The 22,042-nt window shown below is 36.9% G+C and overlaps 1 protein-coding gene across 2 annotated transcripts in view; it reads right to left on the bottom strand.

The window, feature by feature from the left end:
- Positions 1-3,494: 3,494 nt before the first annotated feature.
- Positions 3,495-22,042, bottom strand: part of LOC149841944 (uncharacterized) — a 49,982-nt gene continuing 31,434 nt past the window's right edge. For both annotated transcript variants that reach the window (XM_089998793.1, XM_089998794.1), the window contains 4 exons: positions 10,972-11,097; positions 4,390-4,493; positions 4,212-4,286; positions 3,495-4,133 (listed from right to left, as the gene is read on the bottom strand). In XM_089998793.1, coding sequence (XP_089854919.1) covers positions 3,706-4,133; positions 4,212-4,286; positions 4,390-4,493; positions 10,972-11,097 — 733 coding nt within the window. In that variant the 3' untranslated portion in view covers positions 3,495-3,705. The remainder of the gene's footprint in view (positions 4,134-4,211; positions 4,287-4,389; positions 4,494-10,971; positions 11,098-22,042) is intronic.

Below are 22,042 nucleotides of genomic sequence, written 5' to 3'. Positions count from 1 at the left end.
TATCTACTAAGAGGGTACGCCTTAAAGACTCGGGGGCAGTGAAAACTTCACTGAAAGTGTTTTTTAGGGTTTCAGGTGATGCTCGATTTTGGTTGGATCCAATTGCTTCCAATGAATCTAATGGCATCATGTCAATTTGTTGTTGTTTTTCACTTGAGAGAGGATATGAATATGGAACATCTCATTCTGTTATCCAGTAAGAGTTCTTTTTCTTTGGGTTTTTGGAGCCAGACCAGGAAAAAAAAAAGCTAATTATCGACCATACAATGACAGGCCTTCAGTTGGTATTGGTAAAAACCCTTGAGATCCTCCTTGCCCACCGAGTACACCTTGCTTCGACCTTTGTAGTAAGGGATGCCACTCGTGAGTTTCAAGCCATGATCTTTCAATGTAAAGTGACGAAACATTACATTGTTAAGAATTTATAAAACCAAATCTAGTAAAGATCCAAGTATGCCAATACGTTTGGACTGTTCCGGGTAAGAATGTGTTAAAATCCGGGTCCAGTAAGTGGATGTTAAGTTCCAGGTTCAGATTCGATTACACCGTAATTGCTTATATCCAAATTCAATCCGAACCAGCTTATCTACATCTATATTATCAGTCAGGTCTCTTCCTTAAGCTATCCTAGTGAGACCCCATTGCACTAAAACTTGATCAGAGTCAAGGTTGATTTGCTTATGAATCAACCAAGTCTAAGCTGAATCAAAGTCCATTATGATTCAAGCTTACAAATGGGTGATAAATTCAATCTAGCATCAAATGCAAGTCAGCGTGTCACTAGAAGAGCTTAGAAATAGCCAAACTGCTAATGGACCTATGCAGGGTTGACCACTAGGCCAGGTGCCCGACTGGCTGTCAAGTACCCAGCCCATTTTGGGTCAGGCTGGGCCCTGCCCGATTGCTTAATCAGGCCCGAAATGGGCCGACCCATGTGCAAAATGCAGAAAGCTCGACAGACCCGACCTAAAGGGGACAGCCCGAGCCTGATTATAACTGGGTCGGGCCAGGCAGGCCCGGCCCGATGCCTACCCCTAGACCTAAGCCTAGTGCCCAATGACAGTTAGGTAAGTCTTGATCCTTGGGATTGGTCATTTGGGCCTAAAACTAAAAGTGGAGGATGGAAATCATGTCGTGTGGTCCTAAGGGAACTCATCATTGAATCAACTCGTGAATATGACACAAAAAACAAAGTTTTAACTCAGTTTCAGCCCACAATGATAGTGTGCACAGTAAAAGGCTTGCTTGATAGGGGCATTTCTTACTGTTCCAAAATACAAAGAGGATTGCTGTGCTCATCTCTCTGCACCAAGGGGTACCAGAAATGATACTAGGTTGACATAATGAGTCCAGAAATTTATCATCATAAACGCATAGCCCAATAGACTGGTCCTGATGTCTCACTGAACATAAGATAAAATATAATGAGGTGGTCACTGGTTTTACTTGCATCTTCACATTGGAGATGTCGCTTTCTTTTCTTTTCCCTCCCAACTTTTTCTTTTACAAAGTTTGAATACAAATGCTGGCAGTAGATTCGGGACCATGACTGTAAGTAGGTTAAGTGCAAAGTCTATCAGAGTCTACAGACTCTACAGGCCATACCAAACCCAACAACTAGGATTTGACAGAGCCCCATTCAATTGACATGAGTTTGTGGAGTCCTTTTTGTCTTTTATAATGATGGACCTATTTGAGAAAACTGAAAATGAATTCCACAAAATTAAAATCTGTGCAGGGATGGGGAACTATTTTCACAGGGACACGTCATTTAGGGTCCCGTGTTTAGGGGACACGTTCAACAACATTTTAGTAATATTTAATGTTTTAAATGATATTTCAATAATAAATAGATTTTTATTTACTAATATGCTGATTATTTGTGTCTCGAACTCCTGTCGAGTCCCTGACTCCTTATGATAGATGGGGAAAGCAACTTGAGCATTACTAGGTCGTCATTGGTTTTGTAGAGAACAAGTTTTTGTTGGGCACACACTTTGCCTAAAACGGGACTCCCATTAAGCTGGCTTTAGCAAATTTGTACCAATCTATGCTTAAACAGCTCAAGTCCAGATCAACCTTCAAAAAACATTACCTGGATACCCATCATCTGACAAGCCAACTGGATCTGAGTCCATCCAATCTAATAGTCTAAAATGGGATTGATGCACCAACAGTGGGCCAGGTCCAAGTGGGCAGACCCGGTAGCACTCAGACCCATTATGCAGGTGCCAGTCTGGTATTGCCCTGTTGGACTCTTATCAGCCTATCCATGATTCTTCCCCAAGGCAATACCCAAAAGAGCCATAGAAAGAAAATGGGACAAATGGGGCAGCAATTTTCATCTGGTAAATGGCAGGATGGCAATCATGAACTGGAAAAACATCATAAACTACATCAACATCATTACTGTGAGGTAGACTCTCTCTCTCTCTCTCTCTCCTTTTCACGAGTTGCTAGGAAGCATCTTAACCTCATCTGTCTGGTTCAGTTGTTTATTTTGTTTCTGGATGATGGCGGTGATAGGCCATGGGCCATTCTCTGTGTGGAACTGAACGTAGAGCCTCTTGGTTGAGGCCTAGAGCTATGCACATGCAAGGGCATGACCTTGCCGTTGGCTTCTTGAAAGATAAGGGTGCTAGAGCCACCGATGCTCTATAGGTTAGTGTTAGTAGCTTGCTTTTTTTTCTTTCAAGAGAAAAAAAAAAACCGTGTTAGTAGCTTTGGTTGCTTTTTCTTTATTGAAATAAAAAAACGGTGTTGGGGACGCTGCGGGTTGGTCCTGCCCTTTACCTGGATAAGAACGAAACTTTTGCTTTTGATAATCTCTTTATGTAATTAGTTTAACCACAATTAGATCATCACTTGAATGAACAATTGTGTGTGTAGAGAGAGAGAGAGAGAGATTCCAAATCAGACAGTATCTAAGGAAGCATTGTTGGCATTCTCCGAACTTGGTATCGGATTGGCCAAACCTAACTCGGTGACTAGGGTGAGTCAAGGTTTTTTATTTAATTTATCAAAAATTAATGATGAACATGTATTATATATATATATATATATATATATATATATATATATATATATATATATATATATATATTATTGAAACCTTTATAATTTAATACACATATATATTATATATAAAGCCAAATATTTAAATATTTTAGTATTTCATAAGACTTATAGATATTCTTCTTTTTTCTTAAATAAGCAAAATATTTGATTATTCCTTAAATATAAAAAAATATTTAATCCTCTCAATATGTTATAATATTTTTGTGTTGATGGGTTCTATTCTATTTGTTTCCTACTTAAGAGAGGTCTTTGTTGTTATGTTATTTTTATTATAAGCTTTTTATTTTTTATTTTTGTAGTCATAAGAACCTAGTAACCTTGCTAGTGTATCGTTCCTTGGTGACAGTACTCTTGTCATCTGTAGTACTGTGTATGGGCAGAAAAAGTCACGTATCGATGGGAAAGGGAGGAAGCTATTGAAGCACTTTACTATTATACCAGTACATGTTTTGCAATGTCTTTCATTTTTACATGACCAATTTGGATACCTCATCCATGGCGGTAGTTTGATTTGGAAATACCAAGGTCAGGTCTTGGAAACATCGAGGCATATACATCTAAGAATTGGATGTGTTTCATGGAGTAAGATCTTGCACTCGATCATATAGAACATGTTCCTCTTCTAGTTTAGTGGCCTCTCCAGCAACTGAAACCCATGATTCTGCAGATCTTACCAACTCGATCATATAGAACATGTTCCTCTTCTAGTTTAGTGGCCTCTCCAGCAACTGAAACCCATGATTCTGCTGCTCTTACCAACTTCCCATCCAACATTTCAACAACCAGAAATTCGCGCACACTTCCCCTACATTTAGGTACAGTAAGAGCGCTACTGCCTTTTGCAGAATTAGAGGTGCTGGGCCCTTGCGTATCAATCAACTTTTTCACTCTTGGAACGACAGCTCCATTAAGATAAATAATGTCATCAGTCCCATGAACAACCATTTTCCTAAGACCTCTTCTATATGCCAACTGTTTATGCATATGACCAAATACAACCAATGGAATAGATAACTTGTGGCCTTTTTTCAAGTTGGATATAGCCTGTGCTAGATCTGCGCAACAGGAAAAAGTTGCAGATGGGTATTCTAATGAAACACACAAACCGATGCTGCAGAACAAAGAACACTAACCTGGATCTCCATGGTCCCCTCCCTCAATTACCCAATCTCTTCCACAGATATCATTTATTTTAGAGCCCAGACCTGCATAATAATGAATAATTTTTGTCAGAATATCTCCAACATCGATAACATCCAGTAACAAAAACTGGGAATGTGCCATCATATCAACACAAAACCGACTTATCTGTAGGTCCATTATGTGCAAGAAATATGATGGAGTGTCCCTCAGGAGCTCCTGCTGCTGCTTGACAGATCTTTTTCGCACTTTCATTCATATCATGCACCCTGTATCTGAAAAGCGTGTGAAATTAAAAACTTTCAATGGCTCTGTGCTGCATAGAAAATAAAGTGAAGGCAAAAAACAGTATACACAAAAGAATCCTATCATCCAACAGCAATTTGTGAGGCAACAATAAAGGAAAAATAAGTCAATATGCTTCAAAGGAGAAAATGCTACTAGACGTGCTTGGTCCAGGAACTTCAGAAAAAGAAAGCATTGAGCTTCCAGATTGTTGGCCAAGTTTGCTATGTGATATCATCGGAGTTCTGGGGTTTTGGCGTAAAGTTTTGCAGCCTATTTCTTAATTTTAATGACCCCAAGAAGATGACGCCATCTAGATTGGTAAAAGCAACCGTCATCACATTGCCATGTAGATTCAAAAGAATGATGATGATTCACAGCACTCACAAAAAAAGTAATGTAAAAAGACTATTAATAGAAGTTGACAACCCAAGAAGACAGGCCAAATGTAGCCCACATATGAACATTTTCAAAGTAGCCTTGACCCTTCCCAGAATCTATATCACAGGGATTCTTCAACTTGCCCTTGTGTCGTGTCCCATTGCCTCGTGTCTTTTTACCCATGTCATTGTGACAGACCAGAATATCCAACTAGTTGCTCCATAGTCCTTCCCAACATTGTAGAAAAGAAATCTTGACATCTAACAAAAGGGATACCTCATATATAAACATGGAGCTGGAAAAGACAGTGTTTGTACAAGTGCAAGAGGATTAACACTTTACAATATAGATTTACTTGTAACATTTTGATTACCTACCCCAATCACTCATGAATATTCAGAACAACTGTTTCACACTTGTGCTACAAAACTCGGCTTCAATTCAATTTATAGAGAACTAGAAGAACACCGATAAAGTAATTCATGAAAGAAATGTAAAATGCACACAACTGAGGCCAAATGTAGCCCACATAGGGAACACTTTAAAAGTAGCCTTGCTCCTGTTAAGATGAATGTACTTTTATATGTATATCCGTATATATGTATGTACATATGTGAATATATATAATATATATCCTCATATATATTATATATAATATATATAATGAATATATATTATATATTTGGTCAACCTAGGTTGAATAGGATTGGGCCTTAGTAAACCTTGGTTGACTATGTCTAGCCGTTGGAGGCTAGTCCAACGGCTAGAAAGCCTTTCTCTCCTCCTTTAATCTCTCCCTCTTCTACTTTTTTGCCTATATATATGGGTGTGTGAGTCCTTTTGTAGCTTGAAAGAGTGATGGATAGTATTAGGTATTTCATGTATATTTTGAGAGTTATGTAGTGAGAAAATAATGTATTTTTTTTTGTATTTTATTCACGTTCTTTATTAATGAAGATATCCATTCATATTCAATGTGTTTCACCTTTGTTGTTATGGTCTTGTTCAAATGCATTATGTTTCAACACTTGGATCTCTTTTTGAAGTGCATCAAGATCCGTGCTATTTGATGACATGGTATCGGAGCTTGGCATCTTCGCCTTGGTATGTTGTTTGTATTTATTCTTCTAAAGAAAACTCTTAATTGATGTATGGCTTGGACTTGATGATCTCACATTCCGGTATGTGTTTTATATTTGGTGAAGTGTCTATGATCAAATTTCAAAAATTGATTTTTTGGTATTTTATGCTGAAAAATTAGGCGTGTTTTTCAAATTAATTGAAATTAAAGCCTTCTTTTAAATTTCTTTTTAAATATATTATTATTTTATTGGCTCTTGAGTGAGCATGTTGATTCAAAGTACATTTTGAGTGTACTAGTACTTTTGTTTTATCAAAGCATGTTAAAAATTATGATTTCTTAAGGATTTTAAAATCATGATTACGTGTTCTTCATGTTTCTTGCACTTTGATGAATGAATAAAATATTTTTGTAATTTAGCCTACTTGTGTATACCTTTTCGTGGGCTTTGTTAGTGTGTCCTTAGACACTTGTCGTGTTTGTCCATTTAGAGCTTTGGTGGATACTTTTGTTCTTGATTGAAGGCTTTTGATTTGTTGCATACTTGTTAATTATAAATTAATTTATTATGCCCTCTTTGGTATATACTTTTAGTGGTTTTCATGTATATCCCTAGAGGCCTTTATGATCTCTTGAAAAATACTTATATCACGTATCATATGCTTCTTGGATTATTCTATCATCAATAAAATATTAATTTTTATTGTTGTATTAATCACCTTGGGTGGATTTAGTGTTTGAGCCCATCTTATGGCTTGTGTACGTTCTTTTGGTGCTTTGGTGGAGCTCTTTGAGTGTTCACTTTGTTGATTTGGTGAACATCTTCGAGAAACCTTGTTTCCTTTCATGTTAAAACTTAATTTTGAAAAATCTTTGTTATTGAGGCTTTAATGACTATGTGTTTATGCTCATTAATGATTTATTGACTTGGGTACTTGTGCCCTCTTGCAACTCTTAGTGGTTTATTTCTTTGATATTTTATATCAAGATTCTTAGAGTTTTTATACTTATTGCAAAATTTCTTGTATGATATATGTGAGTTCGTGATTAGAGAAAATTATGTATTAAACATGTATATGAAAGATTTCATGAATCGCTACATATGTGCCTTCATTGTCTCATAGTAGACTTATGATTTAGATTAAGCTTCTTAAGACTATTATTCTTGTCTTTTTTTTATTGGATCTTTGTACCTTGATGCATGTGTCCTTTGATTGGCGAATTTATGAAAGGTAATCCAAAATTTTCATCTTCTCTATGTTGATTGCTTAAATTGTGCATGATCCTTGTTGATTGTTTGTTTGTTCAAATTTGTGAAAAATGATCATGAGACATCATGTATCGCATATAATTGCATCATGATTGCACTATATTCATGCTAAGGTTTTCATTTACCTTTATTGAATTTGATTTGAAACTTGTTTTTTCAAATCAGTTATTTGATATGAACTCACCTATTTAGAAATTGATTTCCATGAGTATTTATTGCCTTCTTATGGAATTGACTTTGTCCATCACAGATTTTTATATGATGCATCATTTATCTTGTACTTGTTATTCTTGAATCAGAGATGTTTGTTGGGGTGAGTTGTGTGTACCTTATTTTATGTCAGTTTAGATTGTCAACTTATGATTTGACTCTAATTGACAGTTGTTTGATCTCCAATTGTTATTATTATGGATGCTTATAATTTTGTTTATCTGTGATGATTATCTTTTTTGAAACCATGGTGTTTCGAAAGATTGTTAAAATTGATATTCTTATTGATAATATTAGTATTTTTTCATTACAAGTTTTCTTACCTTGAGGGTCTTTTTCTTGTTATGCCTCTTATCTAAGTGTCATTATATATAGATAAGAGAAGTCTGTTCACATATTTATGTGTGTTTTTAGATCATCATTGGCATTGTGATTATACTCTTGATCTAGTTGTTGATATAATTGTTTTTTTAGTGTCATTATACGTAGACAAGAGATGTTTATTTATACCTTCGTGTATGTTTTTAGCCCATTGTTAGCATTATGATTATACTCTTGTTTTAGTCGTTGATAAACTTGTTTTGAGTATCATTATATGTAAACAAGAATTCTTTACACACACATTCGTGTGTATTTTTAGCTCATTGTTGGCATTATGATTGTGCCCTTGTTTTAGTCGCTGATACACTTGTTTTGAGTGTCATTATATATAAACAAGAGATATTTCTACACAACTTCGTGAGTGTCTTTGGCTATTTGGTGGCATTATGTTTATGCTCTTGTTCTAGTCGTTGATACACTTGATTTTTGAGGATTTGAGGTCTAGTGAGGTGATTGCTTGTAAAGGTCAAACTAGTGTTTTAATTTACAAAATTCATTCATTATGACATGATATTTTTTAATTTCTTCGTAATATTTCTGAACTCATTTGTTCTTTTATGAGAAATGGTTGTTGAAATATTTTCATGCATTTTGCATAATGCATTAGTTGCATGAGTTATTTCATGATTGATTGTCCTAGATAATTTGCATAAGTTTATGCTTTTTTAAGCATATATTCAATATATTTTTTTATTTGCAAGTGTTGCCCTTTGTTGGCTCTTTGTATTGTCCTATAGTGGACTTGTGCTTATGCACTTTTGTACTTGTATTGTGCCTTTGTATTGTCCACGCTTGGACTTGTATGTGCTTTTGCACTTTTTTTTTATTTTGCATACTTTATTACATGCTTTTCTAAGGATTTCATTAGTGAATTCTCTTATGTGTATGCCCATAGTGGCTATTGTGTGCATCTGATTGCTCTTGATATTGTTCTCACTTTGTATTACTTTTTGGTAAAATTGGTGCTTGTGCACTCCTATTGTATTTGTGTAGATCCTCGTTGGGATCCCTTTTTTTGTATTTTTACATGTTTCTAAGCATATGCTCTTAAAAGATTTTTATTGTTCTCCTAAAATTGGTCCTTACGTAACCTTTTTAGTTGCATAACTGATATTGCTTCTGTGTGTTTGACTTCTCTTAATCAAATGATGGAAATCATTTCTTGTATCTTTCGTTGTCTAAAATGTTTTGGAATTTGAACTCTTTTGTGAGTTATTTCTTTATGGTATTAATGAATGTTGAAAAAACTCATATTTCAGGTCTACTATGCATAAATATGATAAATATATGTGTTTACTAGAATGAAGATCTTTTTTTAGAAATGTTTAAAGTCATTAATGATTTATAAATCTATCTTTGAAAAAAAATTATGTTCTCTCAAAATTAATGATCTTTTTTTGAAAAATGGCAAATTGTCTTATTAAGATTTCCTATATATTGTATTTTTGTGTGGTTGGTCATCCTCTCTCCATAATATATATATATATATATATATATATATATATATATATAACTATTTCTTGTTAGAATGCTCTTGTCAGGTTTTTCTTAAGAAATGATGATATTGAAGATCCTAAAGATTCTTGGTATATTGGAGCATATTATTGAAGAGCCAAAGCCTCCTTTAAAGAAGCACCAAATGGAAAAACTTGATGAAGAATTTGTTATGTAATGGATTTTTTCTTATAGTAATTACCATGGTTGCCAGTTGAGGAAGCGGGAAGCGAGGCACTTTCAAAATTTTAGGAAGCGGGGAAGGGTGGGACCACTTAGGACCGATTCGGGAAGCGTCTCGGAAGCGACCCAGGAAGCGTCTCAGAAGCGAGGGGGAAGCGAAAAAAATAAAAATAAAAAATACAAAATACAAAAAAATTGAAAAAAAACAGGGGAAGCGTGATGGGAAGTGCGCTTCCCATTAAAGGGAAGCGCGTCCCCCATTAAAGGAAAACGCGTCCCCCATTAAAGGGAAGCGCGCTTCCCAAAAAAGGGGGACGCTTCCCCCCCACGCTTCGGAAGCGCGACGTTTCGCGCTTCCGAAGCGTGCTTCCCCTTTTAGCTAGGCGCTTCCGGTAACCCTGGTAATTACAAACTTACAGTGAGTCAGTGCAAGTTTGAGGGGGGTGTTAAGATGAATGTATTTATATATATATATATATATATGTGTGTGTGTGTGTATGTACATATGTTAATATATATATATAATATATAATGAATATATATATTATATATTTGGTCAACCTAAGTTGACTAGGATTGGGCCTTAGTCAACCTTGGTTGACTATGTCTAGTTGTTGGAGGCCAGTCCAACGGCTAGAATTCTAGTTGTTGGACTAGCTTTCAACGGCTAGAAAGCCTCTCTCTCCTCCTTTAATATCTCCCTTTTCTACTCTTTTGCCTATATATATATATATATATATATATATATATATATATATATATATATATATATATATATATATATATATATATATATATATATATATATATATGGGTGGGTGAGTCATTTTATACTTTGAGAGAGTGATGGGTAGTATTAGGTATTTCATGTGTCTTTTGAGAGTTATGTAGTGAGGAATTTATGTTTGTATTTTATTTGTGTACTTTATTAATGAAGATATCCATTCATATTCAATGTGCTTCACCTTTGTTGTTATGGTCTTGTTCAAATGCATTATGTTTCAACACTTGGAGTTCTTTTTGGAGTGCATTGGGATCCGCTCTATTTGATGACAGATCCTTCTCAGAATATTCAACTAGTTACTCCATAGTCCTTCCCAACCTTGTAGAAAAAGAAATCTTGACATCTAACCAAAGGGATTCCTCACCCACAAACATGGAGCTGGAAAAGATAGTGGTTGTACAAATGCAAGAGTACACTTCACAATATCTCTTTTAACAATTTGATTACCTGCTTCACCATTTGTGAATCTCCAGAACTGTTTCACACTTGTGCTGAGGTTATAAATGTAATACAAAACTCAACTTCAATAATTGATAGAGAACTAGAAGAAAACCAATAAAGTAATTCGTGAAAGAAATGTTAAATGCACACAGACTATGAATTGGAGGAAGTATAATAATAGGAGATGTAGCTTCCACAGTTCCTTTAATTAAAACTGATGGTCATTTATGTGTATCCACCAACCTTGCAGAAATAAGTCCATGCCGAAAGATGACATCACCACCGCAGGAAAATGGGCGACCTCCAACAACACTAAGCTTTAAGGCAGGAAAATCAATACGATGATAACCGACATGTTCCTCACCAAGACTGATTCAAGAGCAGAACACTGTCATTTTTTTTGCAGCAAGTGCACAAACATTTGAGAGCAGTACAAAATCTTCAAGAAAATAAAACTAATGCAATCATGCAAGTTCCAGAATTTGATTGCAAAATTATTCTGAAAGGATGCTCACAAGCTTGTGATCCAACGATTTTTTGCTAGAAATACAAAAGGTAAAAGCAGTTTCCAAAAAGAATTCTCAAATATGGGTAAACCATGTAATTTTCAGGGCCTACTCCTTAGTTGTCAAAGGCCTAGGCGCAACCCCACCGCGCCTGGGCGACCAAGTCTGGGCGGTGGGGCCTTATATTGCCGCCTAGGCTGTCACTGTAATGAAATGGTGGTCTTCCACGAACGAACGAAGTGTCTAAAAGACACTTTAAGCAAAGCCCTTAAAAAGGGTAAAATAGGAACAACACACATAAATAAATAATTTTATTTATATAAAAAGGATGCTTGAAAAGCATTACAAGAAGTGAAGTTTACAAGGGGGCTGCACCCCTATTTATACAAGAGCTAATGGGAGAGCTCATAAAGAGCTCTCCCTTCTAGCTGTTGGACTAGTCCAACGGCTAGTTCCAACAGCTAGTATTTGGTTAAGTTCCAAGTGGAACTTAACCAAACTAGATATTATCTAGTTCGATACGAACTAGATAATATTTATTGTACAATAAATTAAAAGAAAATAAAAAATAATAAATATATATAATAATAATAATATATTATTATTATATATATATCTATATTACATTTTAACACTCCCCCTCAAACTTACGGTACAATGAGCGAAAGTTTATCTAAGAGGAAGTAAATCTGGGAGCCGCAAGAGGTTTGGTGAAGAAATCTGCTAGTTGGTACTCAAATGTAACATATGGCAGATCAATGGTGTCGTGTAGGTACTCCTCTCGAACATAGTGACAATCAATCTCTATGTGTTTGGTGCGTTCATGAAAGGTCTGGTTACTTGCGATGTAAATTGCACTCTTATTGTCACAGCACATGCGCGAGGCCTGTGTTGCTTCAGCTCCCATGTCAGCTAACAGTCTTCGGAGCCAAACAACTTTCATTGTGGTGGTTGTCATGGCTCTATATTCGGCTTCAGTGGAGGAAAAAAAGACCTTTTGCTGCTTCTTGCACCTCCATGATATGAGAGATTCACCTAAGAATACACAAAAATCAGTGGTTGAGTGCCCATCATTAGGATCACCTCCCAATCAGCATCAGTATAAGCAATTAAATCTAAAGAAGATGATGCAGACAAAAAAAGTCCTCGTGCAAGAGAACTCTTTAAATATATAATAATGCGTAAGACTGCTCCCATGTGAACAGAGGTGGGAGAATGTTGAAATTGACTAGCTGTGTGGATAGCATGTGCAATGTCTGGTCGAATGATAGAAAGGTAGGAAAGAGCTCCAACAAATTGTCTAAATGGAGTAGGATCTTCAAGTCGTTCTCCATCATCAATTTTCATCTTAACATTAACTACTTATAGAGTATCTACTTTCTTTTCATCCGAGATGTCAGACCTGCAAACAATGTCAAAAGCAAATTTAGTTTGAGAAATCAAATACTCTCTAGGAGAATAAGCAACTTCTATGCCGAGGAAATATCGTAATAGTCTTAGGTCAGACATCTCAAAATGAGTTTTAAGAAGAGTTTTGATATTAACAACTCCCTGTTTGTCATATCCAGTGATGATCATATCATCCACATAAAGAAGGATAATGATATCTGCATCAGATTGCTTAATAAACAAGGCAGTGTCAGTCAAATAAGAACGAAAACCAATATTAGTCATAACATGACTAAACATGTCATACCAAGCTTTTGGTGCATGTTTAAGACCATAAAACGCTTTCTCAAGACGAAGAATTTCACCCTTAGGAAGACTAATACCAGGAGGAGCTTCCATGTATACTTCTTCAACAAGGCTCTCATTTAAGAATGCATTTTTAACGTCCATTTGAAATATAGGCAATTTCTTAATAGAGGTTAAAGCAATTAAAGTTCGCACTGTGGTCATTTGAGCCACGGGAGCAAAGGTTTCCTCGTAATCAATGCCATACTCTTGAGCGTAGCCTTTGGCTACAAGACGTGTCTTGTATCTTTCTAGGGTCCCATCACTTTTGGTTTTGACTTTATAGACCCATCGACAACCTATAGGTTTCTTTCCAAGAGGTAGGTCTTGGATGGACCAAGTATTGGCTTTTTCTAAAGAATCTAGCTCTAATTTCATAGCTTCAATCCATTCTGCATGATTTTTTGCTTCAAAATATGAGGAAGGTTCAACATAGGATTGAATTAAAGCAAGAGTTTCCCTATATGAGGGTGAAAAAGATTCATAGGACACAAACTTCCAAGGGGGTCTATGTTAAATATGTATATGTAAATGGATATATTTCATGTACTGTATTGTACCACTGTACTGTATTGTACCACTTGTACAACATATAAATATCAATGGAAAGGGGAGAAGATCCTATTGCCGCCCAACATTTTTTTTCTCTCTTCCCTCTTACCTCTCTCTCTATCTCTTGCTACGATAGTAAGGTGACTCCCACATCTGATTTCTCACATGGTATCAGAGCCAAGGGCGTGGTAATCACGATCATCTGGAAGGCCCCTAAGGACCTTGACGTGCGTTTTTGGGCGTTCTCAAGGAAAGTGTTTTTTCCATCTTTTCTCTGTTGTTTCTCCGTTGAATCACTATATTTCGACGTCGTTTCTTCATTTTCTCATATCGTGCATCTTTTCCTTCTTACATATTCTGTTATCCACAATTTTATCAACCCTAATTTCTGTTTTCCCCAAATTTGGGAACCCTCATTTCTCAAAAGTGCCTCTTTTCTCAAACTTCTTGTGATTTCTTATCTATTTCTTGCAATGTAGTTGATAAATCGTACATTCTGCACGATTAACTGAAAAATCGTGATTTCCAAAACTCAAAAATTTCTGTCCGTACGGTTCTGTCCGTACAACCTACGAATTTCTGTCGTGCTGTTTGATTCATCCTTGATCTTCTTCCTTATGGATTCTAAAATCAGCCCCGGATTTCTTTCTCAACTTGTTTCTCACAAATTAACTCATGATAACTACTTACTTTGGAAACACCAAATTCTGCCGTTTATCCGAAGTCATGGTCTTTCCGGGCATCTGGATGGGGGATCACCCGCCTCACCTATGACTATTACGCAAGAGGTAACTGGTAATGATGGGAAGGTGAGTTGCATTGCTATTCCAAATCCTGCGTATGATGTTTGGTTTCAGAAGGACCAATCTGTGGTTGCCTATTTGACTGCCACGTTATCTGATCGTATATTACAAACTATCTCTGACCATTTTACTGTTGCAGAACTATGGAGACATCTTGCTCACTCTTATTCACAGGTTTCTGAATCACGTGCACTTCAACTGAAATGGCAGTTCCAATCTCTGCGAAAGGGAACTAAGACCATTACTGAATTTCTAGGGGATATCAAAATTATCATTGATCAGTTGGCCACTATTGGATATCCTGTTTCTGACAGAGATGTTGTTCAGCAGGTATTGGGAAGCCTTGGGCCCCAATATCGTATGTTTTGCACTGCATTACAGGTTGCCTCTACACTTCCATGCTTTGAGGATTTACAGGCCAAACTCCTACAGTATGAAGTTAGTTTGACTCAAGATCATCTTATTGATGATCCTCATCCTGTCATGTTTACATCTGGGTCTACCTCATTTCGTCCACCTGCTGCTCATATGGGCCGTGGAGGACTCCTTCCTACTCCTACTGCTCCACCTGCCACTAGAGGTACCCGTGTCCCTACTTGCTTCCATTGCAACAAGCGTGGCCATGTGAAAGCAGATTGTTGGCACAACCCACATAATCGCAACAAGGCAGGGAGGCCAGGACCAAGAGCTGGACAGATGAATGTTAGACAGTTTCAGGGGCAGCCGCAGGGAAATTTTCGAGCACATCAGGGTACTGATCAGGGACAGAGTGCAGGATTGCCACATGATGTGCAACAAATTCTGATGACTGCATTTAACAACATGAATTTGCGTCAGAATGATGATGGAGTTTGGTATATTGATTCTGGAGCAGCCGCACATGTTACTTCTGATGCAGGTAAACTTTCCAACATGGTTCCTTATATTGGCACTGGCACTATTGTCACGGGAGATGGTTCCCACCACCCTATTTCTCATACTGGAAATGCATCTCTCTCTTTGTCACAATCTACACTACCATTGAAAAATGTCTTACTCACTCCTGCCATTGAGAAAAACATTTTATCTGTTTCTAAATTGGTTGATGAAACAAATTCATCCATGGAATTTACTCCGTCTTCTGTTTGTCTTAAGGACCTTCGAACCAAGAAGATGCTCGCTAAGGGTGAACGACGCGGAAACATGTACGTCTTCGAAGCAGCCCCCAGGACTTTGAAGACGTCATCTACCGTGACTCCATCTTTTCCTGCTTATTTGAGTCAGTCTTCTTCTGTTATGCAATGTAATAAGCCAGTTTCTTGGCATCGTCGGTTAGGTCATTGTAGTCAAGGGTTCCTTGACAAATTGTCTTCTCAGGGTTTTATTCCCAAAGTCAAATTAGATCATAAGTGTCCTAGTTGTAATGTCTGCAAGAGTCATGTACTTCCCTTTCAAAGTATCAATAAAAGAGCTTCCAAGCCATTTGAAATTATTCACTCTGATGTTTGGGGCCCAGCTCCTGTTTCATCTCTATCTGGCTCTCGTTATTATGTGTTATTTCTTGACTCTTTCACTCGTTACACTTGGATTTACTTTATGAAATCTAAATCTGAAGTGTTCAAACTTTTCAAACAATTCCATGCTTTTGTTCAGAACCTTTTCAATTCATATATCACTTATTTCCAGTGTGATGGTGGTGGAGAATACATATCTCATGATTTTAGTGAATATTTAAAGGACCATGGCATCACGCGTAACTCCTCTTGTCCTTACACTCCACAACAGAATGGAGTATCAGAACGTAAGCATCGGCATATTGTTGAAACCGCGTTAAGTATGATGCACAATATTGATATTTCTTTCTCTCTTTGGACTGAGGCCTTTCACACTACAGTGCATATCATTAACAGGTTGCCTATGGAATTATTAGGAGATCAGTCTCCTTATTATTTGCTTCACGGTTCTCACCCTTCTTATGATGATTTGCATGCTTTCGGATGCATTTGTTATGCCCATGTGGATCATTCTTTACGTAACAAGTTTCAGGACAGAGCAGTTCAGTGCAGATTTCTGGGATATGCCGATGGGTATAAAGGATATAGATGTTATGATCCTATTTTGGGTAAGATTAAGGTGTCTAGAAATGTTGTTTTTGATGATGACCATTTCAGCACTTGTGATACTTCTCAGGTATATGAGCAAACTACTTATGATCCATGGCTTTGTGATACTTTGCTATATGACTCTATCAGAGATCCTGTTGTTGATGAACCAATTCAGTTTGAAGCAGACAACTCCATCATCCAGGATGCACCTTCACGGTTTTCAGGTTTGGTTTGGTTTATGCCCGTCGAGGAGCCCCTCCAACTCCATCTCACGAGGCTCCCCCTCTTCGACGATCCACACGTGAAAGGCATCCTATCCATCGTTGGGTTAGTTACAACAATTTTTCTCTTGACTTTCAGTTGTTTCTAACCAATGTGGCCAAAGAGAAAGAGCCGTCTACTTTCCATCAGGCAGCCCATTCTCGAGCTTGGGTTGAAGTTATGAACGAAGAAATGGCAGCACTTCATGAATGTCATACATGGGATATTGTTCCTCGACCTGTTGATAGAAATGTTGTTGGTTCCAAATGGGTTTACAAGATCAAGCGTAAACCAGATGGTAGCATTGAAAGATATAAAGCTCGCCTTGTTGCACGCGGATTCACACAACAATATGGGCAAGATTATGAGGAAACTTTTAGCCCTGTTGTCAAAATTGGCACCATTCGTGTGATCCTCACTTTGGCACTTCAGCATGGTTGGTCTCTTAGCCAGTTGGATGTCAAGAATGCGTTCCTACATGGGGACTTGAAGGAAGAGGTGTATATGGAGCAACCTCCTGGATATAGTGAACATGATGCGGCTACATGGGTTTGTAAATTGAGAAGGTCTCTTTATGGTTTAAAACAGGCATCTCGGTCTTGGTTTGAGAGTTTCTCCATGGAAATTCAGCAGCATGGCTTTTCTAAGAGTATACTTGATCATTCTTTATTTATGTATAAGAATGATCATGTTACTACTTGGGTTCTTATATATGTTGATGACATCATTATCACTGGGAGTGATGATGCACATATTGCCTTGGTCAAGTCTTTACTCATGGCCAAATTTAAGATGAAGGACTTAGGCCCATTGCGATACTTCTTGGGAGTTGAAGTCGATAGGCAAGATGATCGACTCACTCTAAGTCAACACAAGTATACTCTTGACATTCTTCACACTACTGGTATGATTAATTGTAAACCTCTCAGCACCCCATCTGTCTTAAATCATAAGTTTAGTGCAAAAGAAGGCCAATTATATCATGATTCCACTTTATATCGCCGCATTGTTGGTATGTTGCAATATCTTACATTTACAAGACCTGACATTGCTTATGCTGTAAATCAAGCATCTCAGTTTATGCATGCTCCCACTGATTGTCATATGAAATGTATTAAGCGTATTCTCAGATATCTGAAAGGGACTATTGGAGATGGATTGCTCTATCACAAAGATGAAAGCTTCACTACAGGACACCGTTTACTTACATATTGTGATGCAGATTGGGGTGGGGACCCTGATGAGCGTAGGTCGGTTTCAGGATATTGTGTTTTCATTGGCCCAAATATTGTCACTTGGAGTAGTAAGAAACAAAAGGCCATTGCTAAATCCAGCACTGAGGCAGAGTACAGGGCAATGGCAGCAGGGACAGCTGATGTCACTTGGGTACGGCATCTTCTTCAAGAGTTGAATGAACCCATCTCTTCCTCTCTGCTTTTATGTGATAATCAAAGTGTCATTAATATTTCTTTTAACCCTATTCATCATTGTCGCACGAAGCACATTGAGATTGATCAGCATTTTGTTAGACAAAAGATTGAAACAGAAGAAATTGAGGCTTCGTATGTCAGATCAGAAGACCAAGTGGCAGACATCTTCACCAAAGGATTGGTTAGTCATCAATTTTGGTTACTTAAGGGCAAGTTGAGCATGATTGAAGATCATCCTCAACTTGAGGGAGGTTGTTAAATATGTATATGTAAATGGATATATTTCATGTACTGTATTGTACCACTGTACTGTATTGTACCACTTGTACAGCATACTGTACTGTATTGTACCACTGTACTGTATTGTACCACTTGTACAGCATATAAATATCAATGGAAAGGGGAGAAGATCCTATTGCCGCCCAACATTTTTTTTCTCTCTTCCCTCTTACCTCTCTCTCTATCTCTTGCTACGATAGTAAGGTGACTCCCACATCTGATTTCTCACAGTCTAGAGATTCTAGAAGTCCTACGATGAGGAACTTCAGAAAATCTTTCTAACGCGCATGGAGGGCGTTGCTCTCCAATTCTTCGTCTTGAATACTGAAGACTAACATCCCTACTAGTTTGATCTTCAGTATCAAGATCAAAGCTAGTAGGGCTTTGGTCATTGTCAAAACTACATTCAAAATCCTCTTTATCGGATTTGGAAGTTAAGTCAATTGAAAAGGAATATTCAGTAATATCCTTGTGTTTTTCACTTTCAAAAAAAATCTCCTTTTCAAGAAAGGTCACATTCCTTGACACATATAATTTATTATTTTGAACATCGTAACATTTGTACCCTTTTTGGTTTTCGGCATGTCCTAAAAAGGCACATGGGATTGCACGAGGGGAGAATTTATCATTTTTGTTTGTAAATACAAAACATTTGCAACCAAATACTCTTAATCTGGAGTAGTCTGCAGCTAAGGTATAAAGTTTTTCAACCGGAGATATGTTTTCTAAAGAAAATGGCATTCGGTTTATGAGATAAGTAGCAGTTAAAGCTACTTCTGCCCAAAACCCTTTTGGCACTTGGCTTGCTATTATCAAAGTTCGAGTGGTCTCCATAATGTGACGATGTTTGCATTCTGCAAGACCATTCTGTTGCGGGGTGTTTGGGCAAGATCGTTGATGAATAATGCCATATGAAATAAGATAGTTTTTAAACTCTCTAGACATAAATTCTCCCCCTGAATTAGTGTGAAAAATTGAGACATTACTTTAAAATTTATTTGTGACCATTTTATGAAATATTTGAAAGTGAGTAAAAACTTCGGATTTATGTTTAAGAAAATAAATCCAAGTATGTCTAGTAAAATCATCTATAAATATGACAATATGCAAAACCACCTTTAGAAATTACTGGTGCGGGTCCCCAAACATTCGAATGTATTAACTCAAGTGGTTTTGAAGAGACAAAAGTTCTACTAGAGAAAGGTAATCTTTTCATTTTTCCAAGAATGCAGTTTTTACAAGCAAAATTTTCAGATTTACAAAACTTTCCCAAATTTGAAAAAAATTTGGATTTTAGACATATGAGGATGGCCAAGTCTTTTGTGCCATAAGTCTGTTCCAATTTCTGAACATTTAAGCAAAAAACATTCTTGGGTAGCTGCAAAAAATCCATGTAATATAGTCCTCCTTCTCTATGGCCTTTCTCAATCAGCTTTCCTGACTGGCGATCCTTTATCCAGTAACCATCAGAAGAGAAGAATATATTACATCCATAATCAGAAATTTGAGAAACAGATAAGAGATTCAAATTAAGTTTGGGGATATATCTAACTTCTGGAACACAAAAAGTTTTATGTTTTTTAAAAAACCCAATTCCCTTTATTTCAAGAGATGTTTCATCTGCTGTAAAGACTTTTGAAATACTTAGTTATTTTTAGGACATTCGTATAAGCATTTATAATGTGGGGTCATATGAAATGAGGCGCCAGAATCTAAAAGCCAAGGAAAGTTACCTGGACCGGAAACAGATGCAACTGCCGCTCCAGTTGAGGCTTCAGCGGAAGAAGAGACCCCTTGAAGAAGAGGCTGAAGGATCTCTATAAGTTGAGCCATAGAAACAAGTGCATCTTGATCTTTTGATTCTTCAACTGATGCAACCTTCTTTTCATCTCTTTTCTTTAATTTTGGACATTGAGGCCTATAATGCCCCGGTTCATGACAGTGATGACAAATCACCTTTCTTTTATCAAACTCGCCATTTTTCCTCCCAAAATGAGGTAGCCTGTAAGTGCGAGTGTGATTCCCAGGCCTAGATACAGCTAGGACGGAATCATCATCAGTTTTAGAGGAACCTTTTCGGAGACGATTTTCCTCCATTGTTAGTTCTTCAATAGTTTCAACAATGGAGGGAATCTTTCCCCGGTGAAAGAGGGCCGATTTGGTGGCTTCAAATTCTGGCCTTAACCCAGTTATAAATTGGTAAAAGTGTTCAGCATCAAGTTGCTTTTTGCGAAACTCAATGTCTCCGGCACAATGCCACTTTGGTTCTAAGAGACAAAGTTCCTCCCAAAGTTCCGACAACCCATTGTAATATTCACGAATCGTTTTAGCACCTTGAATCATTATTCGAACCTTTTCTTGGAGGTTGCACACATGTGCAATATCTTTAAGGGAATACATATTTTTAAGGTGTTCCCATGCCTTATCGGCATGATCAAATTTGGCAAGGCTTGAACATTTTTTAATGTCCATGCCATTGATAAGCCATGACATTATTTTTGCATAAACCATTCTACACCCTTTCTATTTTTTCTCATAAGAGGCTAGGGCTTTGATTTTCTCTTCTTCCGATAGAGGAACATCTTTATCTCCCTCTTTTTTGGTAAGAGATAGTTTAGGTTCCAAATCGGAACCATCCACAATCCCCCATAAACCTTTTCCCCATATATGGTGCTTCATGATAGAAGCCCATGTTACATAATTCGTATCACTTAACTTCATGGGAATGATGGTGACTTTATCATTGTCATCCATCGATTACAAGGGGAGAGAAAGAATAGGGATAGAAGAGAACAATAAAAGAATGAAAAATGAAAGGGATACAAGATGTGGGAGCTCTTCAGATGAAGTGATAAAACACTTCCCTTCAAGCACCGAAACACTTTTGCAGATGGCACAGAAACCGAGGCAGCTTTTCTCCAAGATCTAATATTCCTGTAGCTCTGATACCATGTAATGAAATGGTGGTCTTCCACGAACGCCCTTGGAATGATCGAACGAAGTGTCTAAAAGACACTTTAAGCAAAGCCCTTAAAAAGGGTAAAATAGAAACAACACACATAAATAACTAATTTTATTTATGCAAAAAGGATGCTTGAAAAGCATTACAAGAAGTGAAGTTTACAAGGGGGCTGCACCCCTATTTATACAAGAGCTAATGGGAGAGCTCATAAAGAGCTCTCCCTTCTAGCTGTTGGACTAGTCCAACGGCTAGAAATCTAGTTGTTGGACTAGTTCCAACAGCTAGTATTTGGTTAAGTTCCAAGTGGAACTTAACCAAACTAGATATTATCTAGTTCGATACGAACTAGATAATATTTATTGTACAATAAATTAAAAGGAAATAATAAATAAAAATAATAAATATATATAATAATAATATATTATTATATATATCTATATTACATTTTAACACTCCCCGCCTAGGCTTTTTTTTAAAGCCGAGGCTTCTTTTCTTTTTTTTATTTTTATTTTTTATTTTTTATTTTTTGAAGACATATCATTTGTTTTCTTCTTCGAGGAGGAGAAGAAGAAAGAGAAGACACTATACATGTTTCTTATTATGTTTTAATCTTACCTGACTTTATTTTCTCTTAATACAATTTCTTCAAGAAAAACAATAATCAATTCAATTTGAAAGCGGTCAATGAAAAATATTGTTACGT

This window comes from Nuphar pumila, chromosome 3 (genome assembly GCF_984573655.1).
Source record: "Nuphar pumila chromosome 3, dmNupPumi1.hap1.1, whole genome shotgun sequence".
NCBI classification, from domain to species: Eukaryota; Viridiplantae; Streptophyta; class Magnoliopsida; order Nymphaeales; family Nymphaeaceae; genus Nuphar; species Nuphar pumila.
Note: the sequence above shows the minus strand (reverse complement) of the source record. Positions and strands in the feature narration are given on the sequence as shown.